Consider the following 14,787-nt stretch of genomic DNA (forward strand, 5'->3'; position numbering starts at 1 on the left):
GGTGCTGTAAGTGCAAAAAAAGTAATAAAATGATTAAAAAACAGAAATAAAACGTGCGTAAAAGTGATGATTTTATCGCCTTTTTGTGCAATGTCACTTTTTATAGGCATCTCCATAAAGAAAGATTAAATTGTTGAGAGTCATTTCATCATAAAATCTTCCTCAGGATTCAAATGACGCGCAGTCTATCCATCCATCCATCCATCACGCGCCGCGGCTGATGGGATGGGAGGTCAAAATCTGGGTGTTCACTGGGAACACTGGAGAGACTGAGGACGGCGCGCTGAACAGTAACGTGGTGGTACATCCTAGCGGTGGCTGGAAGCAATGGGCTGAGCCCTTGCTTGGGGGCTGACTCTCACACACAGCGCAGTCCCCCCCCCACCCCACCCCACCCCTCACACACAGAGCCGTGCCCGACAAGGAGAGACAGCGACACAGCGAGCCTTGCACAGTTTGAAAGTTGGCTCCGGTGTGAGCCCGCGATCCAAACCTGAAGGGAAGAGCGCGTTTTTGACCGACAAGAGGAGCCTTAATCCCAAACCTGCGCTAAAGGAAAGACTTTCGGGGCGAAAAAGCGCACGACCGAGTGCGCAAATAAGAGCTGAGACTCGACAGGAGTACAAGAGGAACTTCCACCTCTGACTTTTTTAAAAAATTATTTGTATTTTTCTGCAGGACCCAAATTGATTTTTATGATCACCCATTTTTTTTTTAACCCAGAGCAGAACTGCTGCTCCAGCAAGAGACGCGCGTAAAAGTTTTGGAGCGCGGAGCGGAAGAAAACGGTGACAACTCACCGCATCCCGTCAACTTCCCCGTTACCCGGCATATCTCATCTTAGAGGAGGGGGGGGAGAAAACTTTCAAGACCCGCCGCATCCTAAAGACTAAACCCGAGGAAGGAGGTGTCCAAAAAAAGTTGGTGGACCAAGAACTGGACTGTTGTGCGCAGAGAGAAAACGCGATAAAGGCCAAAGAAATGCTGTATGAAGAGCTCTTGAAGAGCAGCGCTCATAATTAAAGGAGAAGGGAAGGGGAGCCGGACGGAGACCCCCCGTGAACCGGGCAAAACAACAGATTTAGTGTGTTGTTGGGGGGAGGTAAGGAGAAAAGAGACGGATAAAGTCTGAGAGTGAAGCGGCTAATTGCTTAGTCCGTCCCTCATTACCATATCCAATGCGCGTCCGCTGGACCCCAGCCAATCCTCCCCACCTTCACACGATGCCATTAATCGCCAGGCATTATTCACTATCATAATTATCATCCCGACATGCGCAATCCGACGCACAGCAGCGGCAGCAGCAGCACTGGCTAATTCCAGGTTCGCCCCCCTCTCCTCTCCTCCGTGCGCCTCCAGACTCTTTGCGAACTTTTTTGCGCGCTGAGTGCCCAGCTCTCCGCTGATGCTCCTGCACAGCGCAGGCACATCCCGGAGCGCCAACCCCGCAGCCTCGCCGCCCCCGACGCCAGCAGCATGTCCCGACGCAAGCAAGCCAAGCCGCAGCACCTCAAGTCGGACGAGGATCCCGCAATAGCCGGGGTGATTTCCGAGCACGGTGAGTGGATCACCCAGCCTCCTCAGCTCTGATTTAGTTTTAATTCACCAAAACTAGATATTTTTGGGTTATTTCTAAATGCAGACATTTTTATTCCAATTTAACACAACCTCCAAAGTGTGGGATTTCTTAAATTAAACACATTTTCTTTACCTTTAAAAAATGTGGTGCATCATGGAGGACTGTTAGCTGACAGATGACCTTAAGGATTAATGGCACGCATGCACGTTGGAGAACAAACGTGGAACAGTTCGCACTTTAGTGTTGAAGGCCTCTCGGAGAGGCCTCTGAGAAAACGAAGCATCGATGAAATCATTTTTTTTTTTAAATCAGTGGCTTTTAAAATAAAGTGGGGTTTGTTTGTGCGTGCGCGCACGGCTCCACGCGCCCAAACGCGCAAACAGATAAGTTGGATAAATATTTGACATCACCTCAAAATAGGAGAAATTCCCTAGTAAGTAAACTAAATCATGCGAGATTATCTTTTTTTATTTTAATTACTAATTAGAATTTTTAATTTCAGATTCTTTGTCTCCCTTTGCCTGCTTTGGCACGGCGAGGGGACAAAATGCGGAGTCTGTTGCAGGTCGAGTCCCTGTTTTGTCATGGAAATGTTTTTGTTTACCCCCCTCCCATAAATTTGGCACACTTGATTTGTTCCCTTTTGCTCACAATGTCGACAAGATCGCTTGACAGAGCCTGTCCTCGCCATATGGAGAGAAGGATTATTTATCCTTTAAAGCTGCATTCAGGCTCTCGCACCACAAAACACCTCTAGAGAGTTGAAGTCAGGTCTGAAGAAAGGTAGAAAATTCAACTTTCCCCCCTGATGTGTAAATGTAGAAAAAAGAAACTATATATATATATATTTTAAAGTAAAGAGTACTTAATTAATAAGGATGCATCTAAAATATTTATATTTTTGGTTTTTATTTCCCTTTTTGACAACTTGATTTTAATTCACTTTTTAAAAAAATATTTCTATTTTAATATAAAAATAATTTTCTTACAAGTTTAGATTAATTTGTCCACATTTTCGTTGATGTTGACTCCCAAACACACACTTTCTGGGGCTTCTTTGGGGTAGAAATGCGTGATGTAATCTCTGGGGAGCGGCTGTCTTTGCATGTTGAAATGTTGGTGTGAATAGAAGGAGGTGTGTGTGTGTGTGGGGGGGATCACATTGATGACTCCCCTGGTCTTTTGTCCAGTTTTACCCTTTTTTTGTAATTTATCGCCTTTTCACACACAAAAACACAAACCTTGGTGTTTCAGATAACCCCCTCCTCCTCTCTGATTTTGCTCTGCGATACAGAGCATCCATCAGGTCTCCCTCCTGTTGGATTGAGGAATGAAAGGGAAGAGGATCGTCCTTTTGCTGTGCATCAATGTTTGTCTTTATAATATATTTTTACGCACGACACAAAAAGGTGAAATAATCAAGAAAAAGAAAGAAAATTTGCTTTTTTTTTTTAAACGATTTTTCGACACATTTCTCCTAAAAATGCACATACCAGAGGACAGCATTAGGTAAAACACTGTTTACCGTCACTCTGTGGTGCTTAAGATGGAAGCAGTTTTCTTTCTATAAGCACAGAACGCAATTCAGGGCTGAAGAAGTAACCAGAAGAGTCACAGAGAACCCAACAATCCAAGCTCCTGATGTCTGACTGTTAGTGTCTTTTGGTTCTCTGCAGTCGCCAATTCTCACAAATCAGAAGTTCCATTTGTGCGTTAAATTCATCAACTTTCATACGAAAGCTTTCGTGAAGTCGTCGTCCGCTTTGATTTCTCTCATTTCACCCTCACACTGCTCCTCCAATGTTCGCCAAAACATGAAAAACTCAAGTGCCAACAAGCCCCTGTGTAGCATATCAACCCCCCTCCTAAAAGGCCTTCCGGACACTTGCCCTCAGGGGGCATGGAGGGGGTAGTGTATCCCTGTGAAGATGAGGAAAGGAGGAGGAGGAGGGGAGTGTTTTTTAAGAAAAAAAAGCTTGCTGACTTAACCTTTGTGTAGCCCCGACCAGTCAGATCCTGCCGCTAGATGTCAAGCTCTTTGTGCAATTAGAGCGCGTGCCGCTGACCTTGGCAGCGCGGCTCGCTCGTGTCCTAGAAAGTGTGACCGGCGACGGGCTTTTCAGCGCCACTTCCTCCGCACACTCGCTGCCAGGGCTTTGAAGGCGCAGAAAATTCCGAGGTCATTTTCCTGAGTGACTTTATTTTTCTGTAATTTAAAAACAAAAACGCATCCAGACAGAACTTTAAACTTTAAAAGTTAAAATATTCAGTACCTTTTTTTTTTCATTTCCTAAGTGGTCAAAAAAAATAATGACAGACGTTTTTCAAGCAAAGTGAAAACATCCCTGCTTACAGTGACAACATGGCAGTTGCCCACTTCCCCTGCTGGGGGGCTTTACTCGCCTTTTGTTTAAATCCCCTCTCACCATTGGGTGCAGGTCTGAGGACCACCCACACTGTTGTGCTTAGGATATCTTCAAGAAGGCCCTTAAATATGGCTGTGTCTTAATTACTACTCAGCACCGAAAACACAGAAGATCCCGATTGAGAGGAAGAGCGGGACAGGAGACGGAAGGACAGTTTAGCATCAGGCAACAACGCAGCTCCCTGCCAGATCTGCAGGATTTAGGAGAGAGCTGATAAGAGTTGCAGATTTGGTCATCAGCTTTGTTTGTTTTGATCTTGAAAATCCCTTTTTTGATTGGAAAATTAATTCATTTGCATTCGCCAGAAGCACAAATGAAGCCTCATTAAGCTTCCACACATAGAGGATGAGCATCAATTAGATCCTCTTTTGTGAGTCCAGACCCAGAGAGCCATCTTGTCGGGTGGCACAGTCCTCCGGACAGAGTGCCGTCACCGAATACTGTATTGCGAATGCTTACACAAACAAATCGTTAATGTTTTGGCTGCCGCACATCTGCAGGCGATGACAAAGGCCTCTGTGTCTGCGCAGATATGACTGTACCACTCTGCAGTAGGGCTGACCAGGCCGATGACACACGCTCACACGCAGAGCTCCAGGAGGATGAGGCATGAGGAGCGGTTCAGAGGCCTGGGAGAAATCAAGGAGCACAACGTGGAAAACTGCTCTTTTAAAATACAACCTTTTATTTATGTTTTTAGGATCTAAGAGAACAATTTTAGTTTGAAGTTGTGCTTCAACTGAAGTCTGGATTAGATAAGCTAATATTAAAATATTTATTATAAAAAGTAAAAATAAGTAACCAGGGGAGAAATATTCCTTAATATGTAAACGTAAAAAAAAAAAAATAGATCTAGATTTGAAGAAGATCTCTGCTTTGCCTCGATTTAACCAAAACCTTCCATCATCCTCTGAGCAGAACAGTGTGAGCGCAAACCGCTCCAACACACTCATGATTTTATTTTGAAAGGTTTTCACCAAATCCGCAGAATTAAAAACCTTACACTCACACGCCAACACCTTCAAACCGGCTTCATCTGTGTGTTCATTAAGAAAAAACAAAATTATTGAGAATTCTGCAGATCATTTCTTCCTGGTTTTCAATCAGCCGACTCTCTCTTTTTTTTTTTTTTTTAGAAAGGGAGAAACAAACGGTCTGATATTAGACATGAGTCAGTCATCGCTCTGATTCACATCTGCTCAAATGAAAACTCTTAAAAGAATGAAAAACAGATTGGATTTTTTTCCCCTCTCATCCCTTTCCTTTATCATCCTATTGAAAAATCAGTCAAATCAATAAGTCAATACACCCCCAAGGCACACACACACACGTGTGCGCACACACACACACATTTTTATATTTCATTAGGGAGCGTTTTGAGTTGCTGTAATTAACTTAGAGAGATTGTTACAACATTTTAAGCCAAACAAAACAAAAATGTGCGGATTTTGTTCAATTTTAAAAAATGTTGTGGTGTTCACATTCTGTAACTAAAATGTTATAAGCTTTAAGTGTGTGTCCGTATGAAAAAACAAAGGTTTTTTTTGTTTGTTTTTTTACAATTTCGCACTTTAAAAAACAAAAATCCAAATTTTTCCACTTTTGTAAATTATTTTTTTATTGATTAATTGATTTTTCACTTCAAGCTAAATTTAAAATAGCAAGTTGGCACTTTTTATTTAGAACCAAAACCATGTTCTTTTGGGTTTATTTGTACATGTGCTCATAATCTGTTTATTTCCCCTAATTCCTTCCCAGAAAACATGTGTGTTCGTGTGTGTGTGTGTGAGGTCAGAGGTATACAAAGGCCAGCACTTGTAATTGTATGAATGAATGAAAGAGATTGACAGTAATACCATTCTAATAACTAATCAGCTCAACACAATGCCTACTCATTTGTGTTGACCTTTCAACCCTCAATTATGGAAATGAGTTCTGCTCTCCTCTGCTGAGCTAAGGAGATTTTCAGCCTCCTGTCATGTGTCGCTGACGTTCCAAAGCTCCAGCTTTTTCTTTAACTGCTTGATTTCTGTGGGGTTTGTTATTTAAAGTGTTGAAATTTGAGCAGAATTGTATACTTTTTAAAGATCTCATTTTTTTAGGAGATACCAGAAATATGGATGAAAAGTAAATGCTAAACAAAGTGAATGTAAATTTGACTTTTTTTTCTTGCTGTAATTGCTCAATCAGAGGTGTTTGATTTAACCTGGCTACACACATGATTAGGTAAAATAATTCCCCGCTCTGTTAGCTCTAGCACCCAGTGGGGATGAGAGCACCATGGCTGTACCAAACCGTTGTGTTGATACTGAATTAATTCACAGTCACCAGACCATGATAGCAGTTGCACCCACCTTCCCCTGCTTTTGGCCACAGATTACAGGAGCGCTGATGAATTTCTTTTAATAATGAGTCACTGTAATTGGCACAAATGTGTGCTTGACTCGCTTCATTTTAAATTCAGCGAGCGCACTGCGGGAATCTCTCAGAGCACCGCAGGACTGGAGCTGTTGGACAGACGGGCAGGATGCAAAGTTCAATAATTATAATATAAATCATGCCTGCTTGGGGATTTTAGACCCAATAATTATGGAGGGAAAAAAAGCTTCTTTTTGATATAAACGTCAAAGAGAGTGTCCCTTTGAATTTTTAATCAGCAATTATTAGTTTAAATATTTTTTTGTTAATTTATTTGTTTTTATTTTTTGGTCAAACAATCAGAAAATACCATAAAATTGCATTTTTGCACTTTTATTTAAAAACAAAAAAAACCCCAACAATCGTAAGTTATTTTTTTCGCACCTCGGATGTGATCTGAAGAACAAAAGTAAACCTCTAAGTAGTACAGAAAACACTTTATAGAAACACACAGACAGGAGAAAAAAATGAACTTGGGAGGTGATGTTGACATGCTTTCCATCGGGTGCAAACTCGTGCCAGTTTGTTGCACGTGGAAGAGGAAGTGGCTTTGTATAACTGTGATTAAACATGTGTAACTAATCAGAGACCCCGGTGCCATGGCACAAGTATGTTATTTGTAGACGCTTATGTCAGAGAGAAAGTAACAGATTATTTCTTAACTGTAAGACAATGTTAGGTGATTTACTTTTTTTCGATCGGACTAACTCTTTGCATGTATAGAGTTATTTTTACTGTAATATATTTTATTCTAAAAAAAGTGATAAAAGATGTATCTTTTTTTCTGGGGATAAAGATTTGAGACCGGCTAAAATATCCCCTTTTTAAATTCTAAAAGAAAAGATCTACGCATCTGAAATTCAGGTGGAAATGACTGAGCTTGATAGCAGAGGGGAATCCTAATGGGGCCATCAAAGCCTGATTTGTACCCAACAGATGAGGCAGCTGTGAATTGTATGAAATATTGGAAATCAATGGCTTCTATGGAATTTCATTAAGCGGCAGTATCCACAATTGATAGGCCCTCATAATTTGATGGATTGCACAAAGAAAATTATTAGCTGTTTCAATGGAGAGAGTGTGAATGCACAAATCTGGGTCTTGAGAATTGGTGAACTGGGGCAATTTGTTCAGAGTTAAAAACACAAATAAATAAATAAAAAGTTTATTGATTTTGGTTATGTTAAAAGTAAAAAAAAAAGCAAAGGTTAAACCTTTGCTGCACTGCTCTGTAAAATATGTGTGGATTCATTATTGATTATTTATTCATTAATTCTTTTCTCACCCCCCTCCCTTCCCTATTCCTATTATTTTCCGCTGTCTGCAGCCCCAGGTGATGTGCTGGATGACGCTGACAGCGGGAATGAGAGCCGCAGCGGCAGCGAAGAGACCCATGTTTGTGAAAAGTGCTGTGCTGAGTTCTTCAAGTGGTCAGACTTCTGTGAACATTTAAAGAGCTGCACCAAGAACCCTCTGGTGCTGATCGTGAATGAGAATGATGACGCACTGAACCCCTCCCAGGAGTACCCGTCTGAGCCCTCCCCGTTACCCAGCTGCCCCAGCGAGCAAGATGACAGTGAGGACCCCAGGGAAGGAAGCCACAGTCCTGTTGGGGACTGTGATGACATCCCAGATATAGCGACCTTGAATAGAGTCAACATGCTTGAAAAGGAAGACGAGCAGATGGAGGTTGAGCTTTCTCCTGAAAAAAATGTGGATTCTGAAGAAAGAGACATAACATCTCCTGAGCCTAATGGCTCCCTACCTCAGCTCAATGACATTGTCCCCTCCGTTGTTACAAGCTACACCATGCCAAGCACCAACGTTACCTTGGAGACCCTGCATGGCACTCGGGTTGCAGTTGCCCAGTTTTCCCAGAGTGTGCGAGCAGCAGCAGGCAATGGGATTTCTACCATGGCTATTCCAATGATCCTGGACCAGCTGATGGCTCTCCAGCAGCAGCAGATTCACCAACTTCAGCTCATAGAACAGATCCGTAGTCAGGTGGCTCTCATGAACAGACAGTCTGCTCCACAGCCCAATCTTTCTCACCATCACAGCAATGTTGCTGGAAACCATGGACCATCATCTTCATGTGTTCCTACTGTTGCTGGCCAGCTTCCGCTGCATAACTTTGTCACCCCTCCTGTCCATCAGCTGCCTGTTAGGTTGCCAGCCACTCTTACTGGCCAAGGCCCATCTGCCATGACTTCAGCTATAGAAAGGTCTGTCCCACAAACCCCACAAAGTGGCTCTCAGCAGTCCAACTCTTCAGTTTCAAACTCTTCCCCAAATAGTTCTGTGTTCCCCCCTCCGCCTGGTACTGGACTGTCGTCTCTACACCCGACTTGCTCGTCTTCGGTCACAAATAATACCAGTTCTAGTATCAGCATAGCAGGAGGCGGTGGCATTAGCAGCAGCTCAGCTCCTCCCAGAAACTCCACCACCCCTCCAACCCTCAGTCACAGCAGCCTCCTGAGCTCTGCTTCCAGTCTACCACTTATACCTCACAGTTCCTCAAGCACCGTCATTTTCCCCAATCCACTGGCCAGTATTGCAGCCACCGCCAATGCGCTCGACCCTCTTTCTGCTCTGATGAAGCACCGGAAGGGGAAGCCCCCCAATGTGTCTGTGTTTGACACCAAGCCCAGCTCGGAGGACCCTTTCTTTAAGCATAAGTGCAGGTTCTGTGCCAAGGTGTTTGGCAGTGACAGTGCCCTGCAGATTCACCTGCGTTCCCACACTGGAGAGAGACCCTACAAATGCAACATATGCGGCAATCGTTTCTCCACCAAGGGGAATCTGAAAGTACACTTCCAGAGACACAAAGAAAAGTACCCGCACATTCAGATGAATCCTTACCCGGTGCCAGAGTACCTGGACAATGTGCCCACAAGCTCAGGCATTCCGTACGGCATGTCATTGCCTCCAGAAAAACCAGTGACCACATGGCTTGACAGTAAACCTGTGCTCCCCACTGTTCCCACCTCTGTTGCACTACAGCTACCTCCAACTCTACCAAGCATGATTGGAGGTTTTGCTGAGTCGCCCAGCCTCACTCCACTCAGCAGGTCCCCTCAGAGGCCTTCTCCACCCTCCAGTGAATGTGCATCTTTATCCCCAAATGTAGCCACTGATTCCACCAGGATCACCACTTCACCATCCCCCAACATCGGGAGTGATGCACCTCCACTCCTAAAACCTGAAGGGATTCTGTTGTCCCCAAATTACTCTGCAAGGCCAGGCGAGAACACAACCACCACAACTACCGTAACTCAAGTACTTCTTTCCACAACTAACACCTCAACAACATCCTCAGGCAGTGGACAAGTTGCTGAGCCCATCAGCAGCCCCAGTTCAGCATCTAACGCGGTCTCCCATCCAGTCCTTCCAATGCTTTCTGACCAGTTTAAGGCTAAGTTTCCCTTCGGAGGCCTTCTAGACTCTATGCAAACCTCAGAGACGTCAAAGTTGCAGCAGCTTGTTGAGAACATTGACAAAAAGATGACTGACCCAAATCAGTGTGTAATCTGCCACCGCGTTCTGAGCTGCCAGAGTGCTCTGAAAATGCACTACCGTATCCATACTGGTGAGAGGCCATTCAAGTGCAAAATATGCGGACGGGCATTCACCACAAAGGGAAATCTGAAGACACACTTTGGAGTGCACAGGTCCAAACCCCCCTTACGAGTGCAACACTCCTGCCCCATATGTCAGAAAAAGTTCACGAATGCTGTTGTGCTACAGCAGCACATCCGCATGCACATGGGTGGGCAGATTCCCAACACCCCTCTCCCCGAAAGTCTGCAGGAGATGGAAACAGATCTGTCTTTTGACGAGAAGAGTTTAGATGCAATGAGCAGTTATGATGATGACCTCCTGGACGAGATGGAGCAGGCCATGGACGATGAACCTGACCTAAAGGAGGGTGAATTAGACCCTTCTAAACCATATTCACCCGGAAGCTCCCCGCCGACCTCCATGATCTCCAGCATTGCTGCAATGGAGAACCAAATGAAAATGATTGACTCGACGGCAAACATGACTCATTCGTTCAGTCAGAAGCCTGTTCAGAACGGCAGCAGCTTTGGAGGGGAGGCTGACTGCTTCACCACCGATTCCCTGTCTGCTGTGGGGGATGCTGAAGGTCAGAGCTTAGGGAGCCCGGCTTTGTCTGAGTCCTCTGGCTCCATGCAGCATTTGTCCCCAGCTCACAGTCACTCTGAGAGTCAGCGATCCAAGTCCCCCGCTGCACTCAATAATAATAACAGCACTAGCATGACAGTAGAGGAGGGCCAGGAGAATAATACAGCTGGCTTGACAACAGTAAAGTCGGAAAAATCAGAGACCCCATCTCCACTTTCTGCAGTTGAAGGCACCGGGGCCCTTGACCTGACTGCCACTCAACCCAGCAGGCATTACATCAAGGAGGAGAGCCACTTCAACATGCTGTTTCTAAACAGAGACCGAGGTGGGTATAACAATAAAAAAAAAAAACAAGATGCATACATGAATTTCAAAATGACAGAATGGCTGAATCCGATTTACTTCCCTATTCCTATGGCTTCTCCCTATCACTACATTTATCCCTCTGAGCTGAGAAATATGGAAAAAATTGTGTCTTCAAATGCAAACTTCACTTCCGCTTGATGATGTCATCGATAGTCACCAGTCATCTACGCTAGTGCGTAGCTGCCAGCATTCAGAAAATACATAACATCAGTTTTATAACTTTATAACTCAGAAAAAAAGTAATCACTTACATTTAAATTTAAACTTCTGTGCTTCATAGCACACCCACGTGAATAAATGTGTTTCTCCTCCGCGCCACAAGTACAACACGGATCTCTCTACTGCTGGAAGCAGTGGCAGACCTAGTAGTTTGGGTGCCCCAGGTGAGCAATAACACGGGGGCCCTATGCAACAGTTATATTAATAATTTCTTTAAAATAAACATCCATCAAAAAACTTCTTTACTTGTACACTTTTTGTCATCGTCAATGTGAAGAATTCAATGTATTCATATAAATTTAAAAACTAAAAGCACATTTAAATGTTACAGAAATTTATTTTATATCAATCTAACTTGCTGTTGATGGAATACGGAAGAGGGAGGAGAAAACACTCAGATGAGCAATCATTTCAGGGATTTGGGTTTTTCATGACAGAGTTAAAAAATTAATGCGCGTGGAAATTCTTTTATGTAAGTGTTAAGCCTGGGGGCCCCAGGCGATTTCCGTCCTTTGTCTGATGGTAAAGTTCTCCCCTGGCTGCCAAGGAATAGTCAGTTCTAAATCCCCAAGGCTCCCCCTTAAAAAACACTTTTGGACACCACTACAGCTTCATATGGCTCTACAATTGGAGATATAGGGAGGAGCCAGAGGAGTGCGGAAGCAATTCGGACACGGCCTAAGTTATACTCATTTGGTCAATGGGAAATTCAGATAAAACAGTGTGCAAAGGATTTGAGTTTTATATATATATATCTATATGTGTGTGCTTGTGTATAAGTACACATATGTGTGTGTGTGTATATATATATATGTGAGTATGTGCGTGTGTGTGTATGAACAATTTAAGAAGGTTTATTCTCACTGGAATGAATACTTTAACACTAATATAACTCTACTTTTCTGTTTTTAGGGCTAAGTGCTCCCAATTTGGCCAGCACCGCTTCAAACATGATCAAAATGGAAATGAACGGACACGGCAAGTCTTTGAGCGACAACCCTCACCTGGGCATTCAGGTTCCAGCTGCTGCACCCACTACCACCATGAGCCCCAGTATCAATCCCATGTTGGCGCCCCCACCACCCCGTCGCACCCCAAAGCAGCACAACTGCCAATCGTGTGGGAAGAACTTCTCGTCAGCCAGTGCTCTGCAAATCCATGAACGCACACACACAGGGGAGAAACCTTTTGCCTGCTCTATTTGTGGACGGGCGTTCACCACAAAGGGCAATCTAAAGGTAAAAGTCAACTTTGTCAACTCGTTCTGGACTTTTTTTGGACATTTCTTAACTTTGATAATGTCATCTTTTGAAAAAAAAAAATAAGAAAAAAGTATTTTACATAATTAGTCTCAAGTTGGGTTTTATCTTCAATGTGAATATTTATCTAGACGCCACATAGATGATTTTTAGGTTTTAACATTTTTAAAGTAGGAATGCAAAGTAGAATAGAATAACAATGACCAGATCCTGATGTTCGTATTTTTTTATGTTACAACCTTCAGGTTCACATGGGAACGCATATGTGGAACAACGCCCCAGCCCGCAGGGGTCGGCGCCTGTCTGTGGAGAACCCCATGGCCCTTCTGGGTGGAGACGCCATGAAATTCAGCGAGATGTTTCAGAAAGACTTGGCGGCCCGAGCCATGAACGTCGACCCGGGCTTCTGGAACCAGTACGCAGCTGCCATCACCAACGGCCTGGCTATGAAGAACAATGAGATCTCTGTGATCCAGAACGGAGGCATCAGCCAGCTGCCTGTCAGCCTCGGCGGCGCAGGAATCACTTCATTGGGAGCTTTGCCGGGAGGAATGGACCGTGTGCACACGGGCAGCAGCCCTACAATGACCAGTATGGAGAAGACTAGTCTGGAGGTTGCAGCCACTCGTCCTTTCTCTAGATATTTGGAGGAGAATAAAGAGATTGGGATCAATTAAAGACTTTTCTATAGAACTCCAAGGTAGGCATGTGGCAAAGACTAACAGTGCGGGGAACAAAACTGCTGATCCACTTTGAACTTACGTGAACTAAATGTACAGATTAAAAGAATTTTCTTTTGTTTTGGAAATATAATATTTAGTATTGGTTAGAAGTATTTGCCTTCCACCCGTTTCCTCCTCACTTGATATTTCACCCGCGCAAAAGTTTGTCTCTTGTTTAAAAAAAAATGTCGTCTTGCAAGATTTGCATGGTACTTCTTGGTTTTTATTGGTATGTTTGACTGCTTTTATGAATTTGTTTTAAACGCTGGGACCTTAGCGTCTCGGTGATGATGGACACGTGTCTTATCAGTGCAGGACTGCAACACAAAAGGGCAGTTTTGCTCAAAGACAGTCTGCCCCCCTCCTCCCACCCCACAACTCAGTTGATGAGTGGAGAGACTGAAAAAAAGAAACTGAACTCTGGTGTTTCTGTGCTCGCCTGATATATTTTTTTTTCTCATGAACTAGAAAACTTGAAAAAATGATGTTTGAACTATTTTAATCTTTACATTTAGTCTCTCAGCATTCTCTTATAATGTTGTCCTGTGTCTTTAGTATTTATGATATTGACAAAAAAAGCGGGTATACAAAAATATATTTAATGGCCCAAGCATTTTATGGATTCTTTGTTTTTCTAAACAGCAGGCTTCAAAGATCTTTGTCGGTTAAGACAATATGTCATTTGAGTTGAACAGCAGAGAAAAACTGTAGGTTTTATTTGGATATCTGTTGGGACTGTGTGTATCTCATGATCTGATCGAGAGGCAAGAGATGTCCAAAGCTGCTATGACCACAACCCTGCTTTTAACCTTTGTAAAAAGAAAAACAAAGAACTGAAACTTTTGAAGAAATATCTATGTATAGAAGTACAGACAAACCTAAAACAGGTATGCATATTTTGTATCACATAAAAATAGGTACCATGAGTTGAGAGTACTTGTCATGTTTGTGAATGCACTTTTTAAAAACAAGGCGTTTTGTCTGTGAGTTGCCGTTAACCTTTTGACTGAGCTATCTATCACGTGCTGTTCTCATTGTTTCCAGCATCCCTCTCCTCCCTCCCGCTGACAGAGATGGTTCTCTGTCTCTGCGTATGTGCTACTCATCAGAGTGCGAACCCATCACTCAATCAAAACCTTCTCGAATAAAAAAAGAAAACAGCTGTGTGCTTGTATGACCTTCTTATCGCCTTTTCCCACTTCCTCTGTCAGCCTCTGGTTGGATTCATTTGTGGCAACGTTAAGCACATTATAGATCTGAAATATTTCATCAAAGTGTTTGCCGAAGCACAAAACACAACAGTTTCGCAATTAAGAAGGTAATAATCAAAAAATAATGTTCATTCTCTGCTCCAAAATAAAAATAAAAAAATCATATTTATTTTATTTTAAATTTCTACAAGTACATTTCAATTTCTGATTATAAGTGGTAAAAGTACGACTGTAAAACACAAGTAAAGATATAAAAGCCACGAGAAACAAAAGCTGAATAACATTTCTCTTTTTTTTTTTAAATCTCGCGATTCCTATGTTTCATACAAATGATTCATGTTTGGTGTATTGTTTTGGGGGCTTTTGAGTTTTTGTTTTACCAAAAACTAATTAACCAAAAAAGTCTGCTGCTTTCAGGCATACAAGTGTCCTTTAAAATAA

The 14,787-nt window shown here is 43.0% G+C and overlaps 1 protein-coding gene across 1 annotated transcript; it reads left to right on the top strand.

Annotated features, from left to right (window-relative positions):
• Positions 1-423: 423 nt before the first annotated feature.
• On the top strand, positions 424-14,506 carry sall3a (spalt-like transcription factor 3a). The gene is made up of 4 exons (XM_024263523.2): positions 424-1,558; positions 7,751-10,894; positions 12,067-12,392; positions 12,659-14,506. The coding sequence occupies exons 1-4, from the start codon at positions 1,477-1,479 to the stop codon at positions 13,088-13,090; spliced, it is 3,984 nt and encodes a 1,327-aa protein (XP_024119291.1). The 5' UTR covers positions 424-1,476; the 3' UTR covers positions 13,091-14,506.
• Positions 14,507-14,787: the final 281 nt, after the last annotated feature.

This window comes from Oryzias melastigma, linkage group LG16 (genome assembly GCF_002922805.2).
Source record: "Oryzias melastigma strain HK-1 linkage group LG16, ASM292280v2, whole genome shotgun sequence".
Classification (NCBI taxonomy): domain Eukaryota; kingdom Metazoa; phylum Chordata; class Actinopteri; order Beloniformes; family Adrianichthyidae; genus Oryzias; species Oryzias melastigma.

What these genes read in the sequence shown, in the direction of transcription:
- sall3a (XM_024263523.2), top strand. Translation starts at nt 1,477, where the DNA reads ATGTCCCGACGCAAGCAAGCCAAGCCGCAGCACCTCAAGTCGGACGAG. An exon ending in GTTTCTAAACAGAGACCGAG is followed by an intron (nt 10,895 to 12,066) that starts GTGGGTATAACA and finishes TTCTGTTTTTAG; the next exon opens with GGCTAAGTGCTCCCAATTTG. An exon ending in CCACAAAGGGCAATCTAAAG is followed by an intron (nt 12,393 to 12,658) that starts GTAAAAGTCAAC and finishes TACAACCTTCAG; the next exon opens with GTTCACATGGGAACGCATAT.